This window comes from Nycticebus coucang, chromosome 1, assembly GCF_027406575.1.
Source record: "Nycticebus coucang isolate mNycCou1 chromosome 1, mNycCou1.pri, whole genome shotgun sequence".
NCBI classification, from domain to species: domain Eukaryota; kingdom Metazoa; phylum Chordata; class Mammalia; order Primates; family Lorisidae; genus Nycticebus; species Nycticebus coucang.
The window spans coordinates 91,292,992-91,319,457 of NC_069780.1; the positions used below are offsets into that span (position 1 = coordinate 91,292,992).

Consider the following 26,466-nt stretch of genomic DNA (forward strand, 5'->3'; position numbering starts at 1 on the left):
AAGCTTCCTTTTATGGATGTCTTTCTTTAGAGAGAAATGAACACTAGCAGCCTAATCTCAATCATCATCCCCATCTTTATGTTTGCATTAACCCATCTCTGACACACCACAATCTTTTTCCACTTTATCTACCAAATTCAGCTTTTCTAAATCTTCCGTTTTTAATTGGGAAAAAAAGTCAACATATTATTTTGAAACAGTCAAACACTGTGGAAGAATAAAAAGCCCTTTCCTGAGCTGCCACCTCCACCCTAACCTCATGAACTTGAACAGTAATTGTGAGTCCTTTTGCATCTTTTTTATGCACAAGGAGCATTTACACATCCTCATTCCATACTGTGCTGTGAGTGGGATTTATTGCACACACTGTTCTATAACTCGCTCTTGCCACCTGACCTGTCTCCAACATTTCCCACATAGGTACACACAGATCTAACTCAGTGTTTTTCAGCCTATTTTTATCTCACAGCACACTTGACCCTATAGTTAAACTTCTGTGGCACATGTAAATTACATTGATTCAAAAAAAGAATGAAAAGAAAAAGAATATACCTACTGTGCTTTAAACTTCTTTCAAAAATAATTTATGATCTTTAAAAATTGTCATGACACACCTAAGATCCTCTCACAGCACACCAGTGTCCCAAGGTACACCAGTTGAAAATCACTGATCTAATTCATTTTTAAAAACAGCAGCAAATACGTTTCTGTAACATTTTAGTTACAGAACTAGTGTAGTGAGTTCAAAGGATCTGGGGGCTGGTCAAGGAAAAAGATATGACCATGAGATGGCACTAGCACCCGATTTATTTGGGAGGAGAACTGAAGGATTTGTTTGTGTATGGGAAGGACACTCCCTCACAAAGAGATGCCTTACAAAGGGAAGCTTGCAGAAGGTGGGGAGAAGGGGATCTGAGGGAGTGGCTGGAGACAGAGCTTATGTGTCTAGATGATGTCACTCAGCTGTGTGGTGGGAGTCTCTGGTCAGAGAACCCGTTTATCTTATCTATGATATCTATAACTAGCCCATGTTGGGTGCAGTTTCTCAGGGTATGAAAAGCAGTCAGGCTGTAAATGGGTAACAATTTGCCTGTTGGTTACCTGACCATGAGTGTCTGGCTGCCTATCACTGTCAGCCAATATGCAGGGATAGGTCCATCAAACTTTGTCAAAAGGCCAGGATTCTGGAGAACATCAAGAGTTGCCATTACAGTTTTAGACATTTAAGTTCAAAGAGAAGACAATGTTAAATCTTATCTTAAACAATAATCAACAGAACCCATGACTCATAAACAATAATATTTTAATTCAAACATTAATCTCCCAAATCAATCCACCTAATGTACTTAAGACAGTTATCTTTAGGGTGAGAGCTAAATTTACAAAACAGTAAGAATGGGGTGGGGGGTGGGGTGAGCAGACCAGCTGCATCCTGTCTGCTTCAGCCTGACAGACTCCATCTTATTCTCACTTTATGTGCTTTCACTTTGGGGCTCTATTTAAAGTGATTGGATGTCTAGAATTTTGAGTTTGGCATCAGTGGCTTTTGAATTGAGAAGCCCAAACCTTCCATGAAGACGTAGCCAAACTAGGGTCAATATACAGGGGCCATCTTCACCTCATTTTATGTAGCCACTAGCTCCCTAGTGAAAGACAGTAGTCTCAGGAAAAAAGTCATAAAGCAGTTAAAAGAAAAACTAAATGATTTATATATAACAAAAGTTGGATTTTGTCAATATAACCAGATCTCTTAAAAATAAGTAAGATAAATGATAAATTATCACAGCCTTCTCCAAAATCAACCTTGAAAAACTATAGAAATTGGCTATTGAAGTAAAATTACAATTGTGAGAAACCCCTGGGGTGGGGTGGAGGTAAGGAAGCTGGTGAATGGTGAGGGTGGGAAGCAGGTGGGGGAGCTCAGCAGGTGCCTGAGGGAGGATGTCTGGCAGCTGGGGAAGGTCTGCAGTGACTGCAGTTTTAACTCTACTCTCTTGGACTTCACCTTAGAGATAGGAGACTCTGCTGTGCTCCCAGGGTTAAGGCCTGCTAGGGGAGCACAAGGTGAGGTTAAACTAAGAAGCTGCAGAAACAGGAGCAGGGTGGAGTGTACCCTGGAATATTCATGCTTCCACCTGTCCCTGCCAACAGGGCTTCAGTGGTTTCCAGGGCACTCTCCTTGGAAACCTAAACTTTCCCTTTCTGCAAATTCTCCAAAAAGGACACAGGGGAGGATGTATCTTTGAGCACTTCCCCAATACACGTTACAGAACAAGATAGCTGATTCCATCAGTGAAATAAATGTGATGCAAAGAAACTAGGTACCTGAGGAGAACAACTACTATAAAAGAAAGCTTTAAAAATTAAATAACACTCGCCACATGCAGCACACTTATCAGAACAGACGAACCAATAAACAAGCACAGTATGGGTCCAAAAGAGTTAAGGAAGAATACTGATAATACAGCAAAAGGATAAGAAATTGCTTTTAAAGTGTAAATACTATATTTTAAAAATAAGGTAGCTGAAAGAAAGACAGCTTTAGGTAGAATACATAGCAGGATGATTACGTCAAAGAACAAAAGAGTAAATCAGAATATCAAATTAAGATCCCACCCAGGGGGCAGCAGAAATGAATAAAGAGATGGAAAATACAAGAGAAGGTCTAAAAGAGAGGAAAGAACTATTAATATCCGGGTATTACAAGCTCCAAAAGGAAATTGAAAGGGGCCACAGAGTACCAAATACAGTATGTATGTGTTTAAGGAAATACCAACACCTAGACACACACAGTGAAATTGAAGAAGAGCAAAGACAATAGAAATTATTAAACAATTCTGTGAACAAAATGACAGCACCCACAAAGGAAGATAAATTAAAGAAACACAAGTATTCACAATGGTAATAATGGATTCAAGAGACAATGAAGTAATACAGTAGAGCCTCATAGCTGACCACTTCTTTAAGTTGACCTAATTTTCATAGACCAGACATGTGCCAAATGTACTCAATGGAAGTTCCTTATGTTGAGCACCTCTCTATGCTGGCCAATTTGATACAGTCCGTTGGGTGGTCAACTTACAGAGGTTGTACTTTATATTTGTGGTTTTAAAAAAGTAACGTGTCTTATTGTGAGGTATGGCATACAAATTCAAAATGCATAAAATGTAAATGTGAAGCATAAAGAGTGGATATGAAGCAAACACCAAGGTAATCACCACACGGGTAAAAAATATTGCTGGCCACCTGGGAAAAGTATCTATAAAACATGTAGTGTAAGTTTGGCGCCCGTAGCACAGTGGTTATGGCAACAGACACTGGGGCTGGCAGGTTCAGACCCGGCCTGGGCCAGCCAGCTAAAACAACGACAACTGCAACAAAAATAGCCAGGTGCTGTGGCGGGCACCTGTAGTCCCAGCTACTTGGGAGGCTGAGGCAAGAGAATCGCTTAAGACCAAGAGCTTGAGGTTGCTGTGAACTGTGACACCACAGCACTCTACCAAGAGCCACATAGTGAGACTCTGTCTTAAAAAAAGTAGTGTAATTGATTTTGAACTTTGTATAAGTAGACTTATGCTCTAATATTTTGTGCCTTGCTTCTTTTATATTACATTATGATTAGAAATTAATCCACGTAGTTTAGCGTAGTTGTACTTTGTTCATTTCATTGCTGTATAAAATTTATCATGCTTTATTTTTCTATTCTGTCAATGAAAAATTAGGGTATTTTTTCTAGTTTTGGGCTATCATTAACAACACTGCAATGAACAGCACTGCTATTGTGAACAACACTGCTGTGTATGTGTTGCTCACATACATATATGGCTATAATGATACTGCTGTCTTAGGAGATATATATACACATTTTGATTTTCTAGATAATGCCAAAGTGTTTTCCAAAGTGGCTTAAAATGCTTACTCTTTGAGGTCTGAAATAAAACAATGATGTCCACTATCACTATTTCTTATCCTCATTTTTATCGTGTTAAGGAAGGAATTGGTCTTCTACTCTTATTTATATGTATTTGGAAAATTTAAGAAATCTGGGCCTGTAATGTTAATGTGAGAAGATATTTTTTAAAAAATGACTGTGGAACTATTCAGGCTTTCTATTCTTCAGTGTCAGTTTGATTTTTTTTTTTTTCCCTAAAAATTTGTCCATTTTAATCTACATTTAAAAATTTAATAGCACACATCTGGTTGTACTATCCTCTTACATGAACATAGTCTGAACTACTATACTTTGTTTTAATTCCAATATTGGTTAATTGTGTATCCTCTCAATTTTTTTAGTGATCCTTTAGGGATTATTAAAAAAAAAAAAAAAAAACCCTAAACTTCTGGCTCTCCTGGCCTGCTCAAATATAAATGCTTTTGGTCAGGGCTGGGTTTGAATATAAATGATTTTCCTATTTTAATAATTTCTGCTCTTTATTCTACTCTACCTTCTTTTTTGAATTTCTTTTATTGTGTTTGTTTTCTAACTTTCTGACACGTGGATGTTTACTTTGTTAATTTTCAACCTTCCTTCTTTTCTAATATTTATACTAAAGGAGCTAGTAATTACTTTAGATGCATACCGTAGTCTGGATAGTTAGTATTTTTGCTATCATTTACCCCAAACTATTTTCTAATTCCCATTTCAATTTCTTCTTTAGCCCATGAATTATTTAGAAGTAAAATTATTAATTTCTCAGCATATGAGAAGTATCTATCTTCTTGTTATGGACTTCCTGTATAATTGCCAGGTGGCCAAAGAATATGTTCTGTGTGCCTTCAACCCATTCAGCTTTGTTTACACTTGCTTTCTGACTCAAGGTATGCTCAATTTTGAAAGTACATGTATTCTGGGTGGCTCCTGTGGCTCAGTGAGTAGGGCGCAGGCCCCATATGCCGAGGGCGGCGGGTTCAAACCCAGCCCCAGCCAAACTGCAACAAAAACAAAAAAAATAGCCCGGTGCTGTGGCGGGCGCCTGTAGTCCCAGCTACTCGGGAGGCTGAGGCAACAGAATCGCTTAAGCCCAGGAGCTGGAGGTTGCTGTGAGCTGTGTGATGCCATGGCACTCTACCAAGGGCCATAAAGTGAGACTCTGTTTCTACAAAAAAAAAAAAAAAAGAAAGTACATGTATTCTTGTTCGCAGTGAAAGCAACATTCTGGAATATATAGATTTGTTAAGTCAAATTGTATTGTGGTCAGGTCTTCTAAATCATTGGTGATATTTTATCTTCCTGTATTACTATCAAAAAAGGCATGTTGAAATTCCCACCACAGCTGCTAGTTTTTCTGTTTCCCCTTGAAATTGTGTTAGCTTTTCCATTATACATTTTGGGACTATAATGCTAGGTGCACATGAATTTAAAATGGAAAGTTCTTATCATTCCAAAGTGATATTTTGTATCTACCGTTATACTTTTTGAACTAAATTCTATTTTGTGTAATATTAACAGCATGTATATTTATATACCAGCATTCTTTAGTTGGTGTTTGCTTAGCACATCTCCTTCCATTTTTTATTTTAACTTTCATATTTCCTTAAACAAATTTTATGAAATATAAACCGGATACTGTTTATAATCTAATCTGACATAAATATATTTTTACTATGGGGCAGTTAGTCCATAATTACTATTTAGTGGATATACATTTATTGTTATTTAAAAAGTTGTCCTTACTGAAAAAAAAAAAAAGTTGTCCTTACCGTCCAATGTTTCATTTTTTGCTCCTTTATTTCATTAATTGCAATTATCTGAGCATTTAAAAAAAACATTCCATTTATCTTATTTTCTCTACTCATGTATAGCCTGTACGAAGTCATGTATCCTATTTCTTTTCTTCTAGTAGATACCCTAGAATTTATGCATATAGTTTTATTGCATCAATATCTAATGTTAATCAATACTTAACCCTTACACACACATACACACATCTTAGTATATTTTTTAAAGTACAAAAAAAAAAACCAAACCTTAAAATGTCTCTCTAAATCATCTATGTAGTTGAGGTACATTAGCGTAATAGCAGGGGGATTTATTCTGCTGCCACAGTGGCGTATGTACACATTAAATTATGACCAAATATCAGGCATCATTCTTGTTATTTTACTCTTACTCTGTATAATTCATTTTTGCATCTACTATAATTGTCTTTGAACATATACGGTATAATGTATTTTGAACATGTCCATCATAATCAGTATGATGTAAGGGCTGAATCTGAAGGAGGAAAATATGAAATCTTACTTTCAAAACCTAACTAAAATAAAAAAAAGTTTCAGGATATATGGTTTGTTGAATTGGCAATTTGAAATTTAGGAGTGAGTTAGGAATAGGTACGAATTGTGTGATCAATAGAACAATTAGAAACTGCTCCGACAGCCAGAATGAGGGTGTAATGGTTAATGTATTTGCAGTAATAGAGAACTCAGGAGGCTGATTTGCTTTGGGCCAGACTTAGGGAATGGGGTAGAGGGGTGAAAGGTGGCTTCAGGGCAGTGGTTAGGGCCTGGAGCTAGGTGTCTGTTTTATATCCTAGAAGCAATAGGCTATACCGTATAGCAATAGGCTATACCATCTGGGTTTGTGTAAGCACACCCTATGATGTTAGCATGCCACAATGGCCTAAGAATGCATTTCTCAGAAAGAATCCCTGTCATTTAGACTATGGAGTCTCCACAGTATGTATTCAAGGGTAACTGAGGAAATTCACACAAAATATACTTTCACCCACTTAAAAGCCATGTGAAAATACCTTGCCTCTAGATTCAGGATTCTTCAGGCCACGCACTTTTTTTGTTTAATTTTTTGAGATAGTTTCACTTTGTTGCCCTGGGTAGAGTGCAGGGTGTCATAGCTCACAGCGACCTCAAACTCTTGAGCTCTAGAGACCCTTCCTTGTACCTCAGCCTTTACAGTATCTGGGACTAAGGCTACCACGAAAACACCCATCTCACTCTTGTCCAGGCTGGTCTCCAACTCCCTAGCTCAAGCAATCCTGGCCACACATTCCTGATTACAATTTAAACTGTTTTGAATGTTGACTATATTTGTTGATTAAATTCACGCATAGCACACACATACACACAGAAGCACACCCAAGTTCACCTTGCATGGAGCTTTTCCCTACGCCTAAGTTTTCTCTTGTAATTCAAGTCTCTGTTCAGTTATCGCTTCTAAAAGAGGATTCTAGGAACCACTACGTATAAAAGAGCATTTTTGCCTGCCTTGTCGGCTGTATTTTTAGAGTTCTTATATACTGAAATAGCCCTTTTCCCACAATATGAACTGAGGAAGGCAATGATATTGTCAGAATATCCCCAAAGCTTGGCACATATTAGCATTCAATAAATATTTGTTGAATGGCTCTGTGCCCGTAAGCACAGTGGTTACAGTGTTGGCCACATAACACGGAGGCTGGCCAGCTAAACAATGACACCTGCAACAGAAAAACAGCCGGGCATTTTGGCGGGGGTCTGTAGGCCCAGCTACTTGGGAGGCTGAGGCAAGAGAATCGCTTAAGCCCAGGAGTTGGAGGTTGCTGTGAGCTGTGATGCCACCGGACTCTACCCAGGGCGACATAGTGAGACTCTGTCTCAAAAAAAAAAAAAAAAAAAATTGTTGAATGAGTATATTGTTTATGGAATTTAAAAAAGTATAGGTGAAACAAACTCTATGAGAGAGTAGGAGAGAAAAGCTGGGTTGTAAGGGCCATGAATTGGAGGAAGGATGCTGTGCGGATAAAGAAACTAAGACCCGGTGGGGGAAAGGCCTGATCCAAGCTAATCCAGGACAGGAAAGAGCAGAAGCCAGGACCATGTGCCCATCTAGGGCGCGGGCCAGCTCCGCGCAGCCCCACTGGGCCGGGTCCAGCCCCTGAGTGGTTGGAGCCCCCAGAGGGAACCTCTGCTCTGAAGAGGCTGCTGTCCCTGGAGTAACGGACTGGGACTGATGCCCAAGCTCTGCTCTGGGGACCAGAACGCCACTGGCCGGGAAAGAGGGACATCTGCGATCCAAGTTCAAATCCCGAACCTCGTACTCAGAGGCAGGCCAAGTTCAACCTCCCGCCGCAAGCTTCCTCCCTCCCACCGCTCCCCACGGTCACACCGGGACCGCAGGCCATTCACCCAGAGCTTGAAATCCAACACGGGCGGAAAAGATGAGGCCTCAGTTTCCGGGGACGTTTTACCGAATTGCACTGGCCCCTCCCTTTCCGGTAGAGTCGGCGCGGGCCTGTGCGGCCCCACGTGCGTACGGCCGGGGTGCCGGCGGGAGCTGCTGCCACCGCGGTAGGTGAGCTTGCCCCAGTCTGGAGTGCGGAGGTCTCCCGCGGCCGCGACGACATCACCATGGTGGGCCCCTCCTGCTTCCCTGTACCCTCTCAGTTGGTTCCTGGGAGGGATCCTGTCGGGAAGACAGGCAGGCGGGGAGCTGGGGCGAGGGGAGGAGGCAAAGTGAAAAAAACTGTGGAGCCGGGCGCGGGTGCGGGGCGAATCCGAGTGATCTTAGACCCTTAGTCTCAGTGCTGAAGTACTCACTTGCCGCCTCGCCACTCTTTGCCTCCCGCCTACCTTCTCCTTAGGCATTACCCCCTCGTGGGTGAGGGTGGCGGGAGCAGCTCGCGTCTTTGCTTTGCGTCTCCTCTGGGACAAAACTGAGCGCTGGGCCCGCACACCTGTTCCACCCCTGGCATGTGTGGCCGCAGAATGGGCCCAGTCACTTATTCCCCGGCGTCCGGTCATCGCCAGTTAGTGACCTATTGCTGCCCCAAGTCCTGCCTCTACGGCCCCTCACCCCCATTCCCGCTAGTGACCTGAAGCTGTTTTGTTTTTATTAAAAATTGATACAGAAGTCTTTATAAACATTTACTTGCAAAGAAATGCTGTATAAGGACCTCCCCTTTACCTGTTAATGTAGTTTAAGAAGTAAAATATAACTTTTGAAAGCCTCTGTGTTCTCCTCTTTGAACCCGTACCCTTGGAGAACCTCTCAGAGGTAAACAGTATCTAAGTTTTGTGTTTATAGTTACATTATTTTTCCTTATAGTTCTATAACTACATACGTTTATATTCCAGAACAGTATGTTGTTTCTTCAACGGGTTTTTTACATAGTTGTGTGATCTGTGAGGAACTGAAAAGTATGGAGTGATGCACCAAGTTTTTTAAAGAGATGTTCATATGCTTTTTAGTTGTTCTTTGGTGTCTGAGGGTGTTGGTTTCAGAACCTCCTTGAATGCTTAAGTCCACGGATGTGGATGTTGAATTCCCTTATATAAAGTGGAGTGTTTTTTGCATAAAACCTACAGACAATCTCCTGTATACTTTAAGTCATTTCTAGGTTACTTACAATACCTAATATAATGTAAATGCTGTGTAAATAGTTGTTACCTGTTATATATTCTTTTGAATTTGTATTGCTTTTATTGTGGCATTGTTATTTTTATTTGCCAAATTTTTCTATCTGCCCTTGGTTGAATTTGGATTCAAAACCTACAGATAGAAAAGAGTGCTGGAAATATTTAATGTCAATCTAAAACTGGAACACACAGCAAATGTTACAAAAAAATACTAGTTCAGCTAAACTTTAGTAAAAGGATGAATTATTATCAAGTGCTAGTCTTTGTCTTATTTTGTAACATAATATGCACTTTTTAAAATTTATTTTTCTGGTAACATTTATTTTATGTTCAGAATTCTGAAGCCTAGGCTTGATTAGTAGTGATTATTTTCTAAATCACTACTGAGTCTAATCCAAAAGTATATTTGGAGTTCCAGGAATTGACTTACAGATGAAATAACCTAATTTAAATACCTAAGAAATTTGGGATTTATTTATTTTATATTTATATCTTGATACATTTTTTTAAAGCTGTATATGTGTTGGCAGTGGTCATGGTGTTTGGTAAATTGCCTCAAACAAGACTGCCTTTTTTCCCCTGTTGTTTAATTGTCATTGAGAAAGAGTCTCTTACAGGGACTGGGACAGTGTTATTTTTCATGTCTATGTTTGTTTGTTTATTCATTCATGTATTTATTTATTTATTTATTTTTGAGACGGTCTTACTTTGTCTCCCTGAGTAGAGTGCCCTGGCGTCATAGTTCACAGTAACCTCAAACTCATGGGCTCAAGCGATCCTCTTGTCTTAGCCTCCCAACTAGCTGGGACTGTAACAGGTACCTGCCACAACACCCAGCTATTTTTAGAGACTGGGGTCTCTTGCTTAGGCTGGTCTTGAACTCCTGAGCTCCCACCATCCAGGGCCTTTGGCCTCTCAGTGTGCTCATCTAAATGTTTAGACAGCGTACTACACTGCTCCTTTTCACCATCAGCCCAAACAGAAAATCTCTTTCCCCTTGGAGCAATTAACTTAAATGGAAATACAGTAACCGTGTCAAATTGTTTTGAGCTAGAATTTTTTTTTTTTTACTTATCACAAAAAACTCAGAACAAAGAAGGATAAAGATGAGTATGTATTAGAATTCCAGTGGCTGGATGCCAGTACCATGTTACTGTAGGGACAGAAGGCAAGTGCTATTGATCTTGAGTTTGAAAAAATTGTGAGCTGTTTGGTGTGTGAAACAGATCGTTTTTCAAAGTTCCCTTGTTTCAAAGTTAAAGGAAGTAAGCATTTAGATTTTTATCTTAGAATTTTTGCACAAAAATTGTTTAGGCAGGTTACCTTTATTTCTGTATTGCCTCCCATCTAAATATCCTCGATAGACTATACTTCTCTCTTTTTTTTTTTTTGTCCTTGAATTATCAGAAGATTTATTTCTCTAACAATCTAAAAGATGAACAATTTTCAAAAGAATCCTCCCCCAAAGAGGAGAATTTTCCTTAATAAGGATGCATTCTACAATTACATTAAGTTTAAAAGTATAACGAACGATTCTGGCAAGGATGAAAAGCAATGTTACTCCCATTGCTGATTTCAAAATAAATTGATGCAATATTTTTGGTAAATAATTTGGCAAGCGGTTTCAAGAGTCACAAAAATATTCTTGTCCTTTGATCACTTTTTGCAATTTATTCTAAGGAAAGAGGAAGAACAAAGAGAGAGGAGTTAAGGAGAAGAAAGGAGGGAGGGAAGAAAGAAGGCAAGCCACACGTAATGAAATGATCACTTCAGAATGTGTATAGTAACAAAAAGAAGGGTAAAGAGAGGAAGGAAAAAATGCTCAACAATGATGAAATGTTTACATAACGCACATCAACATTAAGTACATGTAATAATTTTCAAACGTTAAAACTATGCAGAAAGAAAGACAAATCATAACATACGTGAAATACAAAGACTTAAAAATTGCATCTGTATCGTGATTCAACTCTGTAAAGTCACGTTGACTATACTTCTCTTTAACTATCTCTGGAGAGAGGTAGTCCTTTTAAGTCTTTCCTTGATTGTATCTTTGTTTCATTATGATTCCAAATATGATATTCTGGTCTTTGATACATAGCAGAAGTATCACTTAATAACATATTACTGTCATATATTAATGTTCCATGTAGATCTGAATAGTGTTGCGTGTGAAGTAAGTTTGCACTACTAGACTTTTACTAGACTAATTGTCTATTTTAAAGGCAATGCAATCTTTTCATAATTTATAAAAACAATTGCAATGCCAAATATTGTACTCTAACCTCTTACCTTTAAACTCTTCTTTCAGACTTTGGTTGGAACAATCTGACTGAAGTTAAACAGAATTAAAACTGATCTGTTTGTGTTTTTCCTACATCTTATTTTAATGTTTTTCTTTTAATTGTCTATTTAAAGCATTGACTTTCTTCCCATTCTACAATTAAAAACTAATAGTATGGAAGATAATTGTTCAATTCAAATGGTTTTCGATTTTCACTATATTATTTCATACTAGTTTTCTTGCTTTGAGGAAAAGGAAGATACTTGATTTGATTTCCAGATTTAAATGTTAATTTCCATATTAATTAGGTAGTAGTTTTATTTTGTTTATTTTAATTAATTTCCATATTAATTAGGTAGTAGGTTGAAAATTGAGGAATGTTTGGGGAACTCCTTGTCTTTTAGGTCTCACATTACTTCCTCCGAGAGGCCTTTCCTGATTTTTCAAAGTTAGTCAGGACCGTAACCTTTCTGGCCAGCACTTATTAAATTAGTTAATCATGTGATAACTAGATTGTAAGCTCCATGAAGGCAAGTTTATGTCTGTTTTTGATCCTGGAGTCTCAGGCTTATCTTAGTACAAGGTGTATATAGTCTATGCTCAGTAAGTTTTATTTATTTATTTATTTTTTTTTTATTGTTGGGGATTTATTGAGGGTACAATAAGCCAGGTTACACTGATTGCATTTTTTAGGTAAAGTCCCTCTTGCAATCGTGTCTTGCCCCCAGATGGTGTGGCACACACCAAGGCCCTACCCCGCTCCCTCCTTCCCTCTCTCTGCTCTTCTTTTCCCCACCCCTCCCTCCTTCTTTCTCTCTCTGCTCTCCCCTTCCCCCACCCTCACCATGACCTTAATTGTCATTAATTTTCCTCGTATCAAAATTGAGTACATAGGATTCATGCTTCCCCATTCTTGTGATGCTTTACTAAGAATAATGTCTTCCATTTCCATCCAGGTTAATACGAAGGATGTAAAGTCTCCATTTTTTTTAAAAGCTGAATAGTATTCCATGGTATACATATACCACAGCTTGTTAATCCATTCCTGGGTTGGTGGGCATTTAGGCTGTTTCCACATTTTGGCAATTGTAAATTGAGCTGCAATAACTAGAGAACTCAAATTAATCCACATGAAAAAAGCCAACAATCCCATGTATCAATAGGCAAGAGACATTAATAGAACCTTCTCTAAAGAAGACAGATGAATGGCTAATAAACATATGAAAATTGTTCATCATCCCTATCAATTAGAGAAATGCAAATCAAAACTACCCTGAGATACCATCTAATCTCAGCAAGAAAGGCCCACATCACAAAAATCTCAAAACTGCAGATGCTGGCGTGGATGTGGAGAGAAGGGAACACTTTTACACTGCTGGTGGGACTGCAAACTAGTACAACCTTTCTGGAAGGAAGTATGGAGAAACCTCAAAGCACTCAAGCTAGACCTCCCATTTGATCCTGCAATCCCATTACTGGGCATCTACCCAGAAGGAAAAAATTCTTTTATCATAAGGACACTTGCAGTTCAATTTACAATCGCCTCAGTAAGTTTTTTTTTCAATTAATAATCTTAATCTTCTTAACTGTAACACATTTTTAGCTGTGAGTCTCATCGTTGCTTTGAAGATAGAATAGTTGAAGAGCTGGATTTTATGATCCCTTCTGTACCTTTCTTTATTCTCTTATGTTATGGGAGAGTAGTTCCAAATACCTCTGTTATGACAATGAAAGCAAAGACTATTAAAATTGTTTAATAAATGCATGGGTTTGGATTTCTGATGGGCCTACACGTGTGGCCCTGTCATAGAGCCCCATGCCAGAGCAAACTGGCCCCGAACCATTGCCTGGCCTCTGCCTATAGGCTGCTGGCACTGAAGTGGGTCGCACAGTAAAAAAAAGGAAAGAAAAAAATTGTTTAATAAGTCTCATCTCTCTCCTGATTTCTTGGCTAGTATTTCTGGCTCGTTGAATTTCTCTTATATCATTGTCTTTTAAAATTTAGTTTTAAAGACTTTTTTTTGGCTGGAATCACTTATATATCCTAGTCTCATGTGTTTTTGTATATTTTAGCCTAAAGTGCTAAAGGGAAAAAGTGCAGGACGGGAAAAAAAAATCATCCATCCATACAGTAGAAAAGCAGCTCAAATTACAAGAGAGGCCCACAAACAAGAGAAAAGGGAAAAGTAAGTATCTTTTCATCCTTTGTATTATGCATCATTGGTAAAATGCCCTTAATTCATTTATCCTTCAGACATAAATCTTTCCTCAATATACACCTCCTCTCTTCCTTTAATAAATGTTTGAGAGTTATATGTGCTGAAGCTAAAACCAACTCTATACTCTTACAGAGCTTACCTAAAACAGATGAATAAATTTAAAGAGCGATGTGTGATGAATATAATGAGGAAAAATTAAAAGGGCCAGAGAGATTTGTTTTATGTAGGCTGGTCATGGAAGGCTCTTCTGTCATTTGAGCAAAGAGTTGAAAGATATGAGGGAGTGATTAATTATGTAATGGACATAGAGATTAAAGGGGACATGTGGAATGGATATGTTTGGTAGAGAATAGGTTAGGGATGTAGAAAGAAATTTGACAGCCATCAGTACCCACATGGGGATTTCAAGCTGTGAGACTGGATACAATATCCTAATAGTTAACTGTAGATAGAGAAGAAAGGGAAGCCATGGACTGAGATGAGAGGCCTCTGCTGTTTAGGTGTTGGGAAAAGGAGGATTCCCACAAGTGGGACTGAGAAGGAGAAAAAAGAAGATTAGCTGTTTCCCCACATTACATAGCCCCCAGAGCCTGAAGTGTTATTATGTGACCATTTAAGAAAGTATTTGCCACCTCCTATTATTTCGAATAAAACTACCTGAACATTCATGTACAAGTGTTCATATGTACACATGATTTTATTTTTCTTTTGGTTCTTAGAACTGGAATTGATAGGTCATATGATAGATGTTTGTTTGAATTTATAAGAAATCAGGTTTAAAGAATTGCTCGGTCATATGGTAGGTCACATGGTTATGTTTATGTATATAAAAATTACTTTTTTCAAAGTGGTAGTACCATTTTATATTTTCACCAGAGTATTTTATTTGCTACGTATCCTCTTGACCATGTACTTCCAGGTTTTTGTTTGTTTGTTTGTTTAACTTTAGGCTATCTAGTAGGTATACAGTGGGTTTAAGTTTTCATTTCTTGATGACTACAATGTTGAGCATCTTGTCATGTGTTTATGTCTTTGATGAAGAATCTGTTCAAATCTTTTTTGTCTTTTGGTACTGAATTTTTTGTCTATTAGCTAGTAGGAACTGTTTGTTTATTCTGGATATAAGTTCTTTGTTAGTTCTTTGTATTTTTGTATTATGAATGCCTTTTCCCATTCTGTGGCTAAGATTTTTGTAAAAATAAAGGCTTTATTTTATTTCTCCAGTTTTTTAGTTGGATAAAATGGGAGGTGGTTTCCTTATTATTCCATATGGATAAAAGCCATGTGTATTTCCCCTTTGTACAAAGCCTTCTCCTTTAGCTATTATTTTTCTGTTCCCATTTTCATGCTCCCCATCCTCTTTATTCTATTTTTTTAAAATCCTAAATAACATCTGAATGTTCAGGTCTCAACATAAAAGTCACATGCCCTGGAAAACTTCCCCAAATCCTAAAAAGTTCTGTAGGTGCTTTTTAAATGTGCTTTTGTGGCTTTGTGTCATCTCCATGTTTTCATTGCCCTCTGCATTTAAAGCTTTGTTGGGACAGGGACAGTGGTTTATTTTGTTCATTGCCATATGCCAAGAGGCTGGTGTAAAATCTAGCAGACTTGGTGTCCAAAAAGCTCTTGAATGAATGAATAATTATTTAGACTGTCAGTAAGGCATATATTACCTATAGTCTTTCTAACCACAAATGAGTTTTTACTCTTATTATTAAATTTATGAAAAGCAATTATCCCCATATTCTTAATAAAATTTAAAAGACAAACAGCAATGCATTTTAGTCTCGCAGTCTTCTAGAAGGTGTGTATTACTCTTGTGCATAAATATTCAGCATATCTTAAAACCACCCCAACAATCATAATTCAGTCAGGCTTTCAGTTTTGTTTTTGAAACTAACTTGTTCTATAAGTTTTCTTTAATTATTGAAGAGGCAAAGAAAGTTTCTGATAACATTTTGTTCTGATTATTTAAAGGTGAACTGGGGCATTCAATGATGATCCTGAAATTAGAGTTTTTGGGGGGGTAGTTCTTGTTGTTTTTGACAGATTTTTAATGTTTGCTTTAGAAATTTTCTGATGTGTGTATATATATATATACCTTTTCTTCCAAGATTGAAGAATGAAAAGGCCTTGCGTCTTAACCTTATTGGTAAGTGGGTTTATTTACTGAAATTCTGGCTGAAGTATATGAATTTCTGCCCTCTACCTATTTTTATTTTTATCTTTCTAATGAAGTACTGTGAATTTCTTACCAAACTAAATTCAAACGAAACTGGAATAAACAATGTTAATGATTTCCAGCTCAATTTTCCAGAAATTGTTTAGTTTATACCTACCTACCCATCTACACACATGATCCATCTATTTATCTGTATATAAAATTTAATTCTAACTCTCTGTCTGTGAGCATTATGAAAGGTTATAGCTTCAGTATTATGGAGACAAAATTCATATTTAATGATATGGATACCTGTAACTTTAATCTCAGTGTTGAAATCTCTTGGATTCAAATTTATTAAGTTTTTACTGATGAGTCTTTATTCATTTTTTTATTGAGACAGAGTCTCACTTTGTTGCTCTTTGTAGAGTGCCATGGTGCCACAGCTCATAGCAACCTCCAACTCTTGGGCTTAAGTGATTCTTTTGCCTCAGCCTCCTGAGTAGCTGGGACTACAGGCGCCCACCACAATGCCGGGCTACTTTTTTTGTTTTTAGCAGGCCAGACCTGGGTTCTAACCCACCAGCCCTGGTGCATGTGGCCGGCACCCTACCCACTGAGTTATGGGCACTGTCCTACTGACAAGTCTTAAGATTTTAAAATATCATTAGGCTTTATTGTAATTAATTTGAACCTTCATCTCTAATGCTTTATCAGGTAATAGGAAAGTATTTTAAATGAGATTATCAGTACTCCAGGTATGGCTATTTTTTGATCTGTAATATTGAGATACTTAACTGAAAGTGACCCTGATGGTCAGATTTATTTGTAAGAATAGACTGTGTTGGCACTTGAATAGTCTCTGTCAGTCACTCTTGGCACACCATCTAGCAGCTCTGTGTGTGTAAAGTACTCACTAATTTTGGGGCCCTAAACACTTTACTTAGCTTCTCTTATCTGTAAAGGGGGATATAATAGTGCACATTTTCATAGGAGTATAAAGCTGTTTATATAGTGTTTGTGGCTTATTAAATGTTCAGCAAATATAATTTTTCATCATTTATATTTTATTATTTTAGATAAATTATGTCCTTTGCTTTTTAAATAGTTAGAACTTCATGTTCTATTATAGTTCTCTTTTTTTTTGTACATCTATATTAGCTGAGAAATTTATACAAAAGAACATCTCTCCCAATTCTGTCTTATCTCTAAATTAAAATGTGATAGTTAAATTTCTAATAGACTGGTTTAATTAGCTTTGAGCCCACATAAGACTTTATATTTAACATTGAAATAAATTTTGGTTCTGTTTTAAACACATCGATGTTGAGATTGTAATAACCACCTCTTTGCTCAAATAATCGCTTATGGTGCTAAACTGTCTTGATACTTCTTATTCATAGGTGAAAAACTTCAGTGGTTTCAAAATCATCTTGATCCTCAAAAAGTGAGATATTCAAAGAAGGCTGCTTGTGAATTAATTGAAAGGTAAACCCCGGGTGAAATTATGAACAGAGTCAGAAAAGGTAATTCTCCCACCTGGTTCTTTAAGAGACAGAGCTCTGTTCTGGATTTGCAGAAGAGCAAATGGGCTTAGTTATCAGAAAGACTTTAGATTTGTGTCCTGGCACAGCCACTTCAGTAGGTTTGTAACCGTTCTGAGCCTCAGAGTATTAACCCACTTTCTTTGGAACAGGAAAGACTTCCTAGAGCAATATCCAAACTTTGGGATATTGGCACATGAAAGGTGAGGATTAGCAGATCCAGGTAAGGTAGTTTGAAAAGTATCTAGTCAGAAGAACATTTAAAAGACCCTAACATGAGAGCAAAGAGAACATACCTAACAATGTGCCAGACATTGAGTGTGACTGAAATAACAAGTTCAAGAAAGAAAGTATAGCAGGTACAGTGAGTGACAGCCAGCCCCTGAAAGACCTCAGCTATCACTCTCAGAGTTTGAACCTTGTCTAAGGACATTAGGAGCCATAGGAGACTTTTATAGCAAGCGCCTGAGATGATTTTATTTACACTTTAGAAAAGGTCGCAGTTGTGAGAATGAGGAAAATGTTCTGAGGGAGACATGGATCCGTCCAGGAGATCACTGAGAAGGTGATGTTGAAATCTAGGCAGGAGGTGATGGTGGCCTCTGCTGGGTGAGGTGTAGTGTAGTGAAGAGAGAGGAATGATACCAGAGATACTGAGAAGGCAGAAGTCTCCATCTAGTGAAAGTTTAGGTGCGGAGGGAAGGAGGGAGAGGAGGCCAGGAGTGTGCCTAATTCCTCACTAGGGCAACTGGATGAGTGGTCCTATTTCCTGAGATGAGGAGCCTGAGGGATAGAGTAATTTGATGGGGGAGGTTGGGGACAGGGTGGTAACACATTTGGTTTTGGAGTGCTAAGAATGAAGCTGCTAAATGTCTAAATGGAGATAGACGTCCAGTAAGTGGCTGGACATGAAGGTTTGTGGTTTAACAGACCCTTGGTAGCAGGCTGTGATTTAGTTGGTGAAATTGAGATACACAGAGAAGGGGTGCGGAGGTTTGAGGACCTAAAACATAAACATTAAAGAACAGGTGAAGACTGGGAATTAAGAGTTCCATCAATTAATATAAGCCAAATAGATGAGACTTTGCAACTCATCATTTTCTTATTTTTTTCAGGTATTTAAATCGATTCAGCAGTGAGCTGGAGCAGATTGAGTTACATAACAGCATCAGAGACAGGCAGGGAAGGCGGCACTCCTCCCGGGAGACAGTCATCAAGCAGACGATGGAGCGTGAGCGGCAGCAGTATGAAGGTTATGGCCTTGGTGTGTTCTCTGATTTTTTTTTTCTTTTAAAAATACGTAGTATCAGATTTGTAATTTATTTCAAAGGTTTTATTTTATTTGTTCAGTTAATTTAGAACAATTGATTTCCAACTTTGATTTCTTTTTCTGAGTGTTAAGAATTCTTTTGGATTCATTTTTTTTCCCTGTGCATTCCCAACCAAGCTATCAGTTTTGTGACAATGATGTTGTATCTTTCTGTTGTGATGGTAATTGTCAACCTACTACCACCTTTGTAGTTCAAGCCACCATCTTCTCAGTTGTGCATTTATAGGAGCCTCTCAGTTGGTCTGTTCCTTGAGTCTCTTGAGTCTTTCCCCTTACACTTCAGTTCAACATGTAGTAGCTACATTAATTGGCAGTAATTACCAGAGCACGTCCATGGCGGCAAGCATTTGCTGATGGAGCCGGTACTGGTACTCAGATCCACCGTTCTTTCAGGTCTGCCCAGAATCAGAGGTGTATCTCAGGAATGGATTCCAACTAGTGTACAGGTGTCTAGGATCCTGTGGGGAGATTGTCACCAAATTTTGTTCTGATAAGCTGAGAAGACAGATATGACCACCTACCTATCTTCTGTTTCCTGGTGGTATAACTATTTTTCACTCAATTTATCAAAATTCTTTTTTAAAAACTTTTGTATTTAATTTATATCTTTTTTTTTTTTTTTTTTTGTAGAGACAGAGTCTCACTTTACCGCCCTTGGTAGAGTGCCGTGGCGTCACACGGCTCACAGCAACCTCCAGCTCTTGGGCTTACGCGATTCTCTTGCCTCAGCCTCCCAAGCAGCTGGGACTACAGGCACCCGCCACAACGCCCAGCTATTTTTTTTGTTGCAGTTTGGCCGGGGCTGGGTTTGAACCCACCACCCTCGGTATATGGGGCCGACGCCCTACTCACTGAGCCACAGGCGCCACCCTAATTTATATCTTTTAATACCTAGCCCTTTGCACTTTTATTTTCTGAAACTATTGTAAAAGGCAGTAGGCAGTGTATCAAATATATTTATCTTCATTACTTGAGAGTAAAGTTTCGTTAACATTGTCTTGCATTGGTTAGACTCTTTGCCAGTTTTGGTTGTTGGATGTGCCTCTTAACGTTTCACCAGTGTAAGTGTGATCATGTGTGTTAGTTTATGATGAACTTTCTAATCATGGTAAGGAACTGCCATACAGTTTTTATTAAAAATGGGTTTAAATTGTATTGAACTTTGAGTACAGATCGATTATAGTATTTAATTTTTTTCTCATTTTGAATAATGTGCTTTTTTAAAATTAAACCATGCATTCCTCAGATAATTCTACTTGCCAAGGTAAAGTATGTGCTTGAAAAAATTGTTATTTTTCACCAAGAAGATAAAACAACACAATCTGGCATGTTATTTGAGGAGCATAATAGTTAGATTTTGCTGGTTACTTTTTTTTTTTTTTGAGACAGAGTTTCACTATATTGCCCTAGTAGAGTGTCGTGGTGTCACAGCTCACAGCAACCTCAGCCTCTTGGGCTTAAGACTTAATTCTCATGCCTCAGCCTCTGGAGTAGCTGGGACTACAGGCGCCTGCCGCAATGCCTGGCTATTTTTTGTTGTAGTTATCATTATTGTTTGGCAGGCCCAGGCCAGGTTCGATCCACCAGCCCCGGTGTATGTGGCCAGCGTTCTAGCTGCTGAGCTACAAGCGTCAAGCCTGCTGGTTACTTTTTACAATTAAAAAGGACAGCATTTATTTTGTAATAAATCTTATTGCATAGATTCTATGTTAAAATTTATTATTTATTAAACTTTTCTTAAATCTTGTTGAACTGAGCCCTTTATGAGCTTGCCAAACTAATATCAAATGCTTTAAAATTCTGTTTTCTTTTGGCTATTCTTGCTGTCAGTTATTATTATATCTGAAATAATAAATGAAGAAACTATGAAATTATAGAACATTGCTTAATGGATACAAATTATTTTCTTTTCCAGAAATTCCAGACATTGTGGATGCGAATAATCTGAAAACTTTGAGGTGAGGCTGTCTCTTTTATTGTTTCCTTGTAGCTGTGTGTAAAATACCTGAGGCATGAACTTTCTTCCCTTTTGAGTCCAGACATTAAAATTAGGAAAATTAGAGGTTTCTTCTAACCTGTTCTCTTATATCCGACCTAACAAGAATTTTCTGAAGTTTTGTCTATTCAGAATATCTAATAAAGACTGAAATGCTAATGACATGGTATACTTTTGTTTTTCAGAATAGTCAAAGTACTTTAGCATAATACTCTTGTGAACTTGATCTCACCTTTCTTCCCTAGTTTTTTTTTTAAGACAGAGCCTCACTTTGTCACCCTTGGTAGAGTGCTGTGGCGTCATAGCTCACAGCAACCTCAAACTCCTAGGCTCAAGTGGTCCTCTTGCCTCTGTTTTTTCTATTTTTAGTAGAGAAGGGGTCTTGCTGTTGCTCGGGCTGGTCTTGAACACCTGAGCTCAAGCAGTCCATGCACCTCAGCCTCCCAGAGTTACAGGCATAAGCCACCGCTCCAGGCCCCTAGTTCTTTCTTTTGTTAATAGTGATAGACTTGCCAGCTCAGAGTCCTACCCCCAGACTATTGTGGAGTACCCTCTTTTGGAAGGAATATAGTTAATGGGCAGTGGTGTCAGGGAAAGGAACTGTGTGGTCCAGTGGTCTTTCTGATCGTACTGTGGTGTCTGACCAGGGATACCACTGAGTAGGACTTCAGTGTTTTAGTTTTCAAACACAAGTTCTGTTTTATTGTTTTGGTCTTCACTAGACCACATTGATGGGTCTGAAATTTAAGTTAATTGAAGTTAGATAACATTAATCCAGTCATCTTCTATACTTCTGATTTCATAGAAACTAAATTAGCTGTAATAGAATTCATCTGCCATATTTAAGATGCAGTTTATTAGCTCACGTATAGCATGTACTTATAATTTAAATACATGGAGTTTAAAACTCTTTTTGTGCCCTAAATATTTTTTTGCCTATAATCTTTTTTATTTTTTTGTGGTTTTTGACTGGGACTGGGTTTGAACCCGCCACCTCCGGCATATGGGACCGGCGCCCTACTCCTTGAGCCACAGGCGCCGCCTTTTGCCTGTAATCTTAATGAATTAAATACATAAATGTGCTGCTTATTTCTAAAACAATGTATGTTCTCTCTCTTCCAAAGTAGCCAGAAATGAGAGAACAACCGAGCATAGCCTATCAGTTGCTAGTTGGAGTTCTTAAAACAATCTTCTTAAAACAATGTTGCTCCTAGAGTTATTAATTGTCATAGAAAATACAGAGGTTGAAAAACTGAAAATTTTCCATTGTAAGAAAAAAAGTTGCTTGATTATTGAAATTAAATTTTGATGTGCCACTGTGTGTGCAAAGGATAACCTTTTGTGTATTTTGGAGATATGCTGGATGTAACATAGTTATAACTCGCAGGGGTCCTCAAACTTTTTAAACAGGGGGTCAGTTCACTGCCCCTTAGACCGTTGCAGGGCCGGACTATAGTTTAAAAAAAACAAAAACTATGAACAAATTCCTACGCACACTGCACATATCTTATTTTGAAGTAAAAAAACAAAACGGGAACAAATACGATCACACTGCCTGATGTGGCCTGTGGGCCGTAGTTTGAGGACCCCTGCTAGAGATTCTTGATCCATATAGCCTACAAGGGGAAGATGCTCAGTTAGAGAAAGTAAAATAATAAAACAGAACTTCCTTTTCTAATGTTTTCCTGTATTGCTTTTGTGGTTTTCGTGAGATTTTGTTACTGTGCAGTTAACTACTACTGAAGCTTAATAGGAAAATGCAATAGTTTTGGAAAAAGAAGCCTTAGTCCTTGTGATGTTGGTTTTTTTTTTTCCTGGGGAACTTGCATTTCTAGTGTGTTTGAACCTGCTATAAACTTGTAAACTTCTTCCACTTTCACATTTTTGAAAATTAATTCTTTTGCTTTCCTGCCTCAAATCCTACAATACTCTATATACTCTTTCCTTTTTCCAGGGAATGGAATTTCGATCTGAAGAAACTGCCAAACATTAAAATGAGAAAAATTTGTGCTAATGATGCACTTCCCAAGAAGTGTGAGAAGAAAACTATTATAACTGCAGGCGAAGATTTGGGGGATCTGGAAATAAAAGATGAATCAAGCGACTCTGATGAGGAAATGACTGCAGTGGACTAATTGCCGTGACTTGAATTGAAAACAGATAATTTGAGACTTTCAAGTTATACTCATTGATTATTTATTATACATACTTGTCCAGATATAAGAGTTTGCTATTTAACTCATTCTCTTACTTGATGAGAGTCCCATTTGCAGTTTTAAAAATGGTGTTAGGATTTTTATTTAAAAGTGAAGATTGCTTTTCATTTGTATTAAATTGCTAACTTATAAGTGATTTACAAAAACTTTTTAATCTGAATTTCGGGAGGGAGAGCACTATGAGGACAGAAAATGTTTTAATTTTTTTCCTCATGTGCATTTAGAATTATGTAATCTGACATTTGGGGAAATGGACAGTAACCTGTTTTCTGAAAGTTTCCTGTGGATCCTTCTTGAGCAATGATGATAGCAAAATAGTCTTTCAGTAATTATGTCACAGTGATTCTCCTCTTAAACATTAAGCCTATTTTCTCTTATTATAAAATAGGGGAAATTATATACTTTGGAATTTATATACACTGATGGATTGTACATTATTACTTTCTGAGCCAGAGTTAAGTGGTAAGAAAGTGAACAGTGATATTGTTATATTGATCTCCTTCATTTAATCTGTTACCTGTTGACAAAGGGGATAAATAATTTCAGGTTAACTCCTTTTGATTGTATATTTTCTGCTTTCTTATTGCGCAACATGATAGGTTTTATTTGTGGAAACAAAACTAAAGATTTAGAGAATCAATGATTTTAATTGTGTTATTTTTTCTTCCAAGAGATAGGTTGACATTTACCTCAATATTTTGAGTATCATGAAAAATATAGACATTGTAGAATTGTGTTCTTTGCAGAACTTGTTAAATGCAAGTATCCTTTAGTCTCTTTTTTAAAGGATGCAATGCAAGTTGGTTTTGAGAATTTTCAAGAAAACAGTAATGTTGTATGAGGTTAACCAGATATAACTACATTTTGTTAACAGCTTACTTAAAATGTACTATTTTACTTTTGAAAATTAAACATAAAATTTATTTCCATAATTTTACTTCTTAGGGTTCTAGTCATTTCATTTCAGTGATGTGCCTGATCTGATCAGCTTTAGTGATCTGTGTAGAATGTGGTTTTGTGATGACATGGTAAGTTAGGATCTCTTTAGTCATTGGGAAGTTTCCTTCTTTCTTTCTTGTTCATATTTAATCTTAAAATGGCTGTAAAAACTGAGTCACAAGTAATAGTAAAGAGAATAAGAACTGGTTCTTCTGGACTGATACTTAAAAGCCCGTACTGTAAGATGTATAACTTGTGAAAATGACAGATTGTCCCTCCGCCCTGACATTTATTCCTAGTTTCCCCTGTGCTGTCAAAGCAAAAATTATAACAAGTCATACTGTTGAGAACTAGAACAGATAAATATTTGTTGAATGAATGGATTTATTTTACTCTTTAGTGCCATAATAATCAAAGTCATGTTACTCCTAGGTAGACCAAAGTAGCTAAAGAGATAACTTGTCTATGGAGTAGATGCTTTAAAATTATACCCTTAATCTTCATTTCTTTCTGTGGTAATAACTTGTGCTCCCTTCTTCTAGCCCACTTTTTAATCAGTAATATATTTTTATAAGACAGTTTCTATAGTCCATGACTGTGGAACAAAGTAAAGGAAAGTTAGGGTTTTGGTACTTTCGTTAAACTACAGTAACTGTATTAAGTGTTGCAGGCCAAATGTAGTTTCTGGTGCATTTTGTGTGTGTGGGTATGTGTATTTTACCACCCTTAACAAATGTAAAAACATGTTTTAGTCCACAGCTATACAAAGTAGTCCACAAGGGGCAGGATTGACTTGTGCGTCGCAGTTTGCTGACCCCTGGTATAAACCAGTAGACATGGGTTAATGATAAATTTCTAAGTTCAGAGTGGCTAATTGATGTCTCTGGTCTTTTTCACTAATTTTCTAGTTGCTTCCTTGCCTTTCTGACAGGTATCCCTTAAGGATCCTATTCACCTCAGATAGAAGCCTTTTCTGTTTTTCTATCCCATATGCTTCAGGGACAGGTGACTGCATAGGTGTCCTCTATTTCTATTGCTGCTTCAGAGTAATTTCTCCCGTAGGCCTTGACGTTCTACCTTTATCTCCTTTTCCTTATTAGCTTACATCCCACATGGACATTCTGCCCATTCATTGAATCCTTTAGCTGATGGCTTAGTTTTCTCTATAGCAGTCCTTCTAATGATTCTGTGTGGATAACAAATAGAGCATAATGACGTTTACATTTCCCAGTCTCTGTTGTAGGATAATATTTAGAAATAAACATATCCTACATCAAGCACACAAAGTGAACTCAGTGTGAGTTTAAAATGACTTGCTTTTCTTTCAGAGGCTTAAGGGATCTGGGTCCCCCTGGGATACACGTAGAGTTGGCTTCCCTGGAGTTATTCCATAAGCCATTTCTCTGAAGCTGTACACCCCATGAAGCCTGAGATCAAAGGGCATGCTGTCCTTCCTCAGAGATATGGGTCAGAGGGTTGACGTATGTTAACAACATATTGTCAGAGGTCTATAGGTGCTCTGCCCTGAGGAAAAGCCACAGTCATTACTTCATACTGAGTAAACTAAGGGAATGCTTGAAGATATTCTTCCATTAACTCTGTTCCCCTGTGGCTACTTTCTTCTTTGTGATCTTTATTTAGATACCTGCTCAGAAATTAGTCAGTGTTTAGAAGAAGAGGTTTACTACAAAAGTGATTGTATTGATATGATAACAAAATATTTCCTTTCAAGTTAATTTCAGATAGGTAAAATAAGATAATGATGGAACTAACAGATGATAGATTAAGTGTGTACGTGACTAGAAAAGTATAAAATCAAAACCTTGAATAAAGCTTTTCGCTACACGCTATTCCATCTCATGTAGTCTGTTTCTTGACTTAGTAATTACAGGAATGAGTTTACACCCACGGCAAAGCTGTTGTTCGTTCACGTCTCCTGTCACGCAACATCTGTCTCCTTCCCAGCAGAGGCCTTTCAGTGGTCGTACCTGGATCCTTAGCAGCAGAAATTTCCTGTAGATTTGATTTTTGTTTTTTTTGCATTTTTTGGCCGGGGCTGGGCTTAAACCCAACACTTCCGGCATATGGGGCTGGCGCCCTACTCCTTTGAGCCAGAGGCACCGCCCCCTGTAGATTTGATTTTGAGAATTCCATTCTCCATTCACTGCCTGCTCTCCATCTCCTTTGCCGAAGTTTCATACTTTGACTTACATTATACGTCATCATCTGTCTCCTGTCTGCACATTGTGTCTTGTTCCGCTTGGATTCGGGCTCACAGTTGCTTGCTTGCCTATGTCCCCACTTCCTTGGCCGCCAACGTCTTCTTTCAAACCCATCCCGTGCAACACTCAGTTACTAACTTTTCCTTCACGCCCTTTCTCAAGCAGCTCCACGTTGCTGAAGAGCACACGGACAGATTTCTATCC

The 26,466-nt window shown here is 37.9% G+C and overlaps 1 protein-coding gene and 1 non-coding gene across 3 annotated transcripts; both read left to right on the forward strand.

Annotated features, from left to right (window-relative positions):
- Positions 1-8,215: 8,215 nt before the first annotated feature.
- TMA16 (translation machinery associated 16 homolog) lies at positions 8,216-23,063 on the forward strand. Of its 2 annotated transcripts, none has more exons than XM_053583979.1 (7): positions 8,216-8,346; positions 13,709-13,821; positions 15,969-16,006; positions 17,419-17,503; positions 18,675-18,823; positions 20,805-20,847; positions 22,840-23,063. In XM_053583979.1, the coding sequence occupies exons 1-7, from the start codon at positions 8,344-8,346 to the stop codon at positions 23,018-23,020; spliced, it is 612 nt and encodes a 203-aa protein (XP_053439954.1). In that variant the 5' UTR covers positions 8,216-8,343; the 3' UTR covers positions 23,021-23,063. The 2 variants fall into 2 exon arrangements, with proteins under 2 accessions (XP_053439954.1, XP_053439965.1); XM_053583990.1 differs by having other exon boundaries at positions 8,266-8,283; positions 15,832-16,006.
- Positions 13,398-13,529, forward strand: LOC128593232 (small nucleolar RNA SNORA42/SNORA80 family). Its single transcript, XR_008382293.1, has one exon. It is a non-coding gene; the product is annotated as a small nucleolar RNA SNORA42/SNORA80 family (small nucleolar RNA).
- Positions 23,064-26,466: the final 3,403 nt, after the last annotated feature.

What these genes read in the sequence shown, in the direction of transcription:
- TMA16 (XM_053583979.1), top strand. An exon ending in AAACAAGAGAAAAGGGAAAA is followed by an intron (nt 13,822 to 15,968) that starts GTAAGTATCTTT and finishes TTTTCTTCCAAG; the next exon opens with ATTGAAGAATGAAAAGGCCT. An exon ending in GTATGAAGGTTATGGCCTTG is followed by an intron (nt 18,824 to 20,804) that starts GTGTGTTCTCTG and finishes TTTCTTTTCCAG; the next exon opens with AAATTCCAGACATTGTGGAT.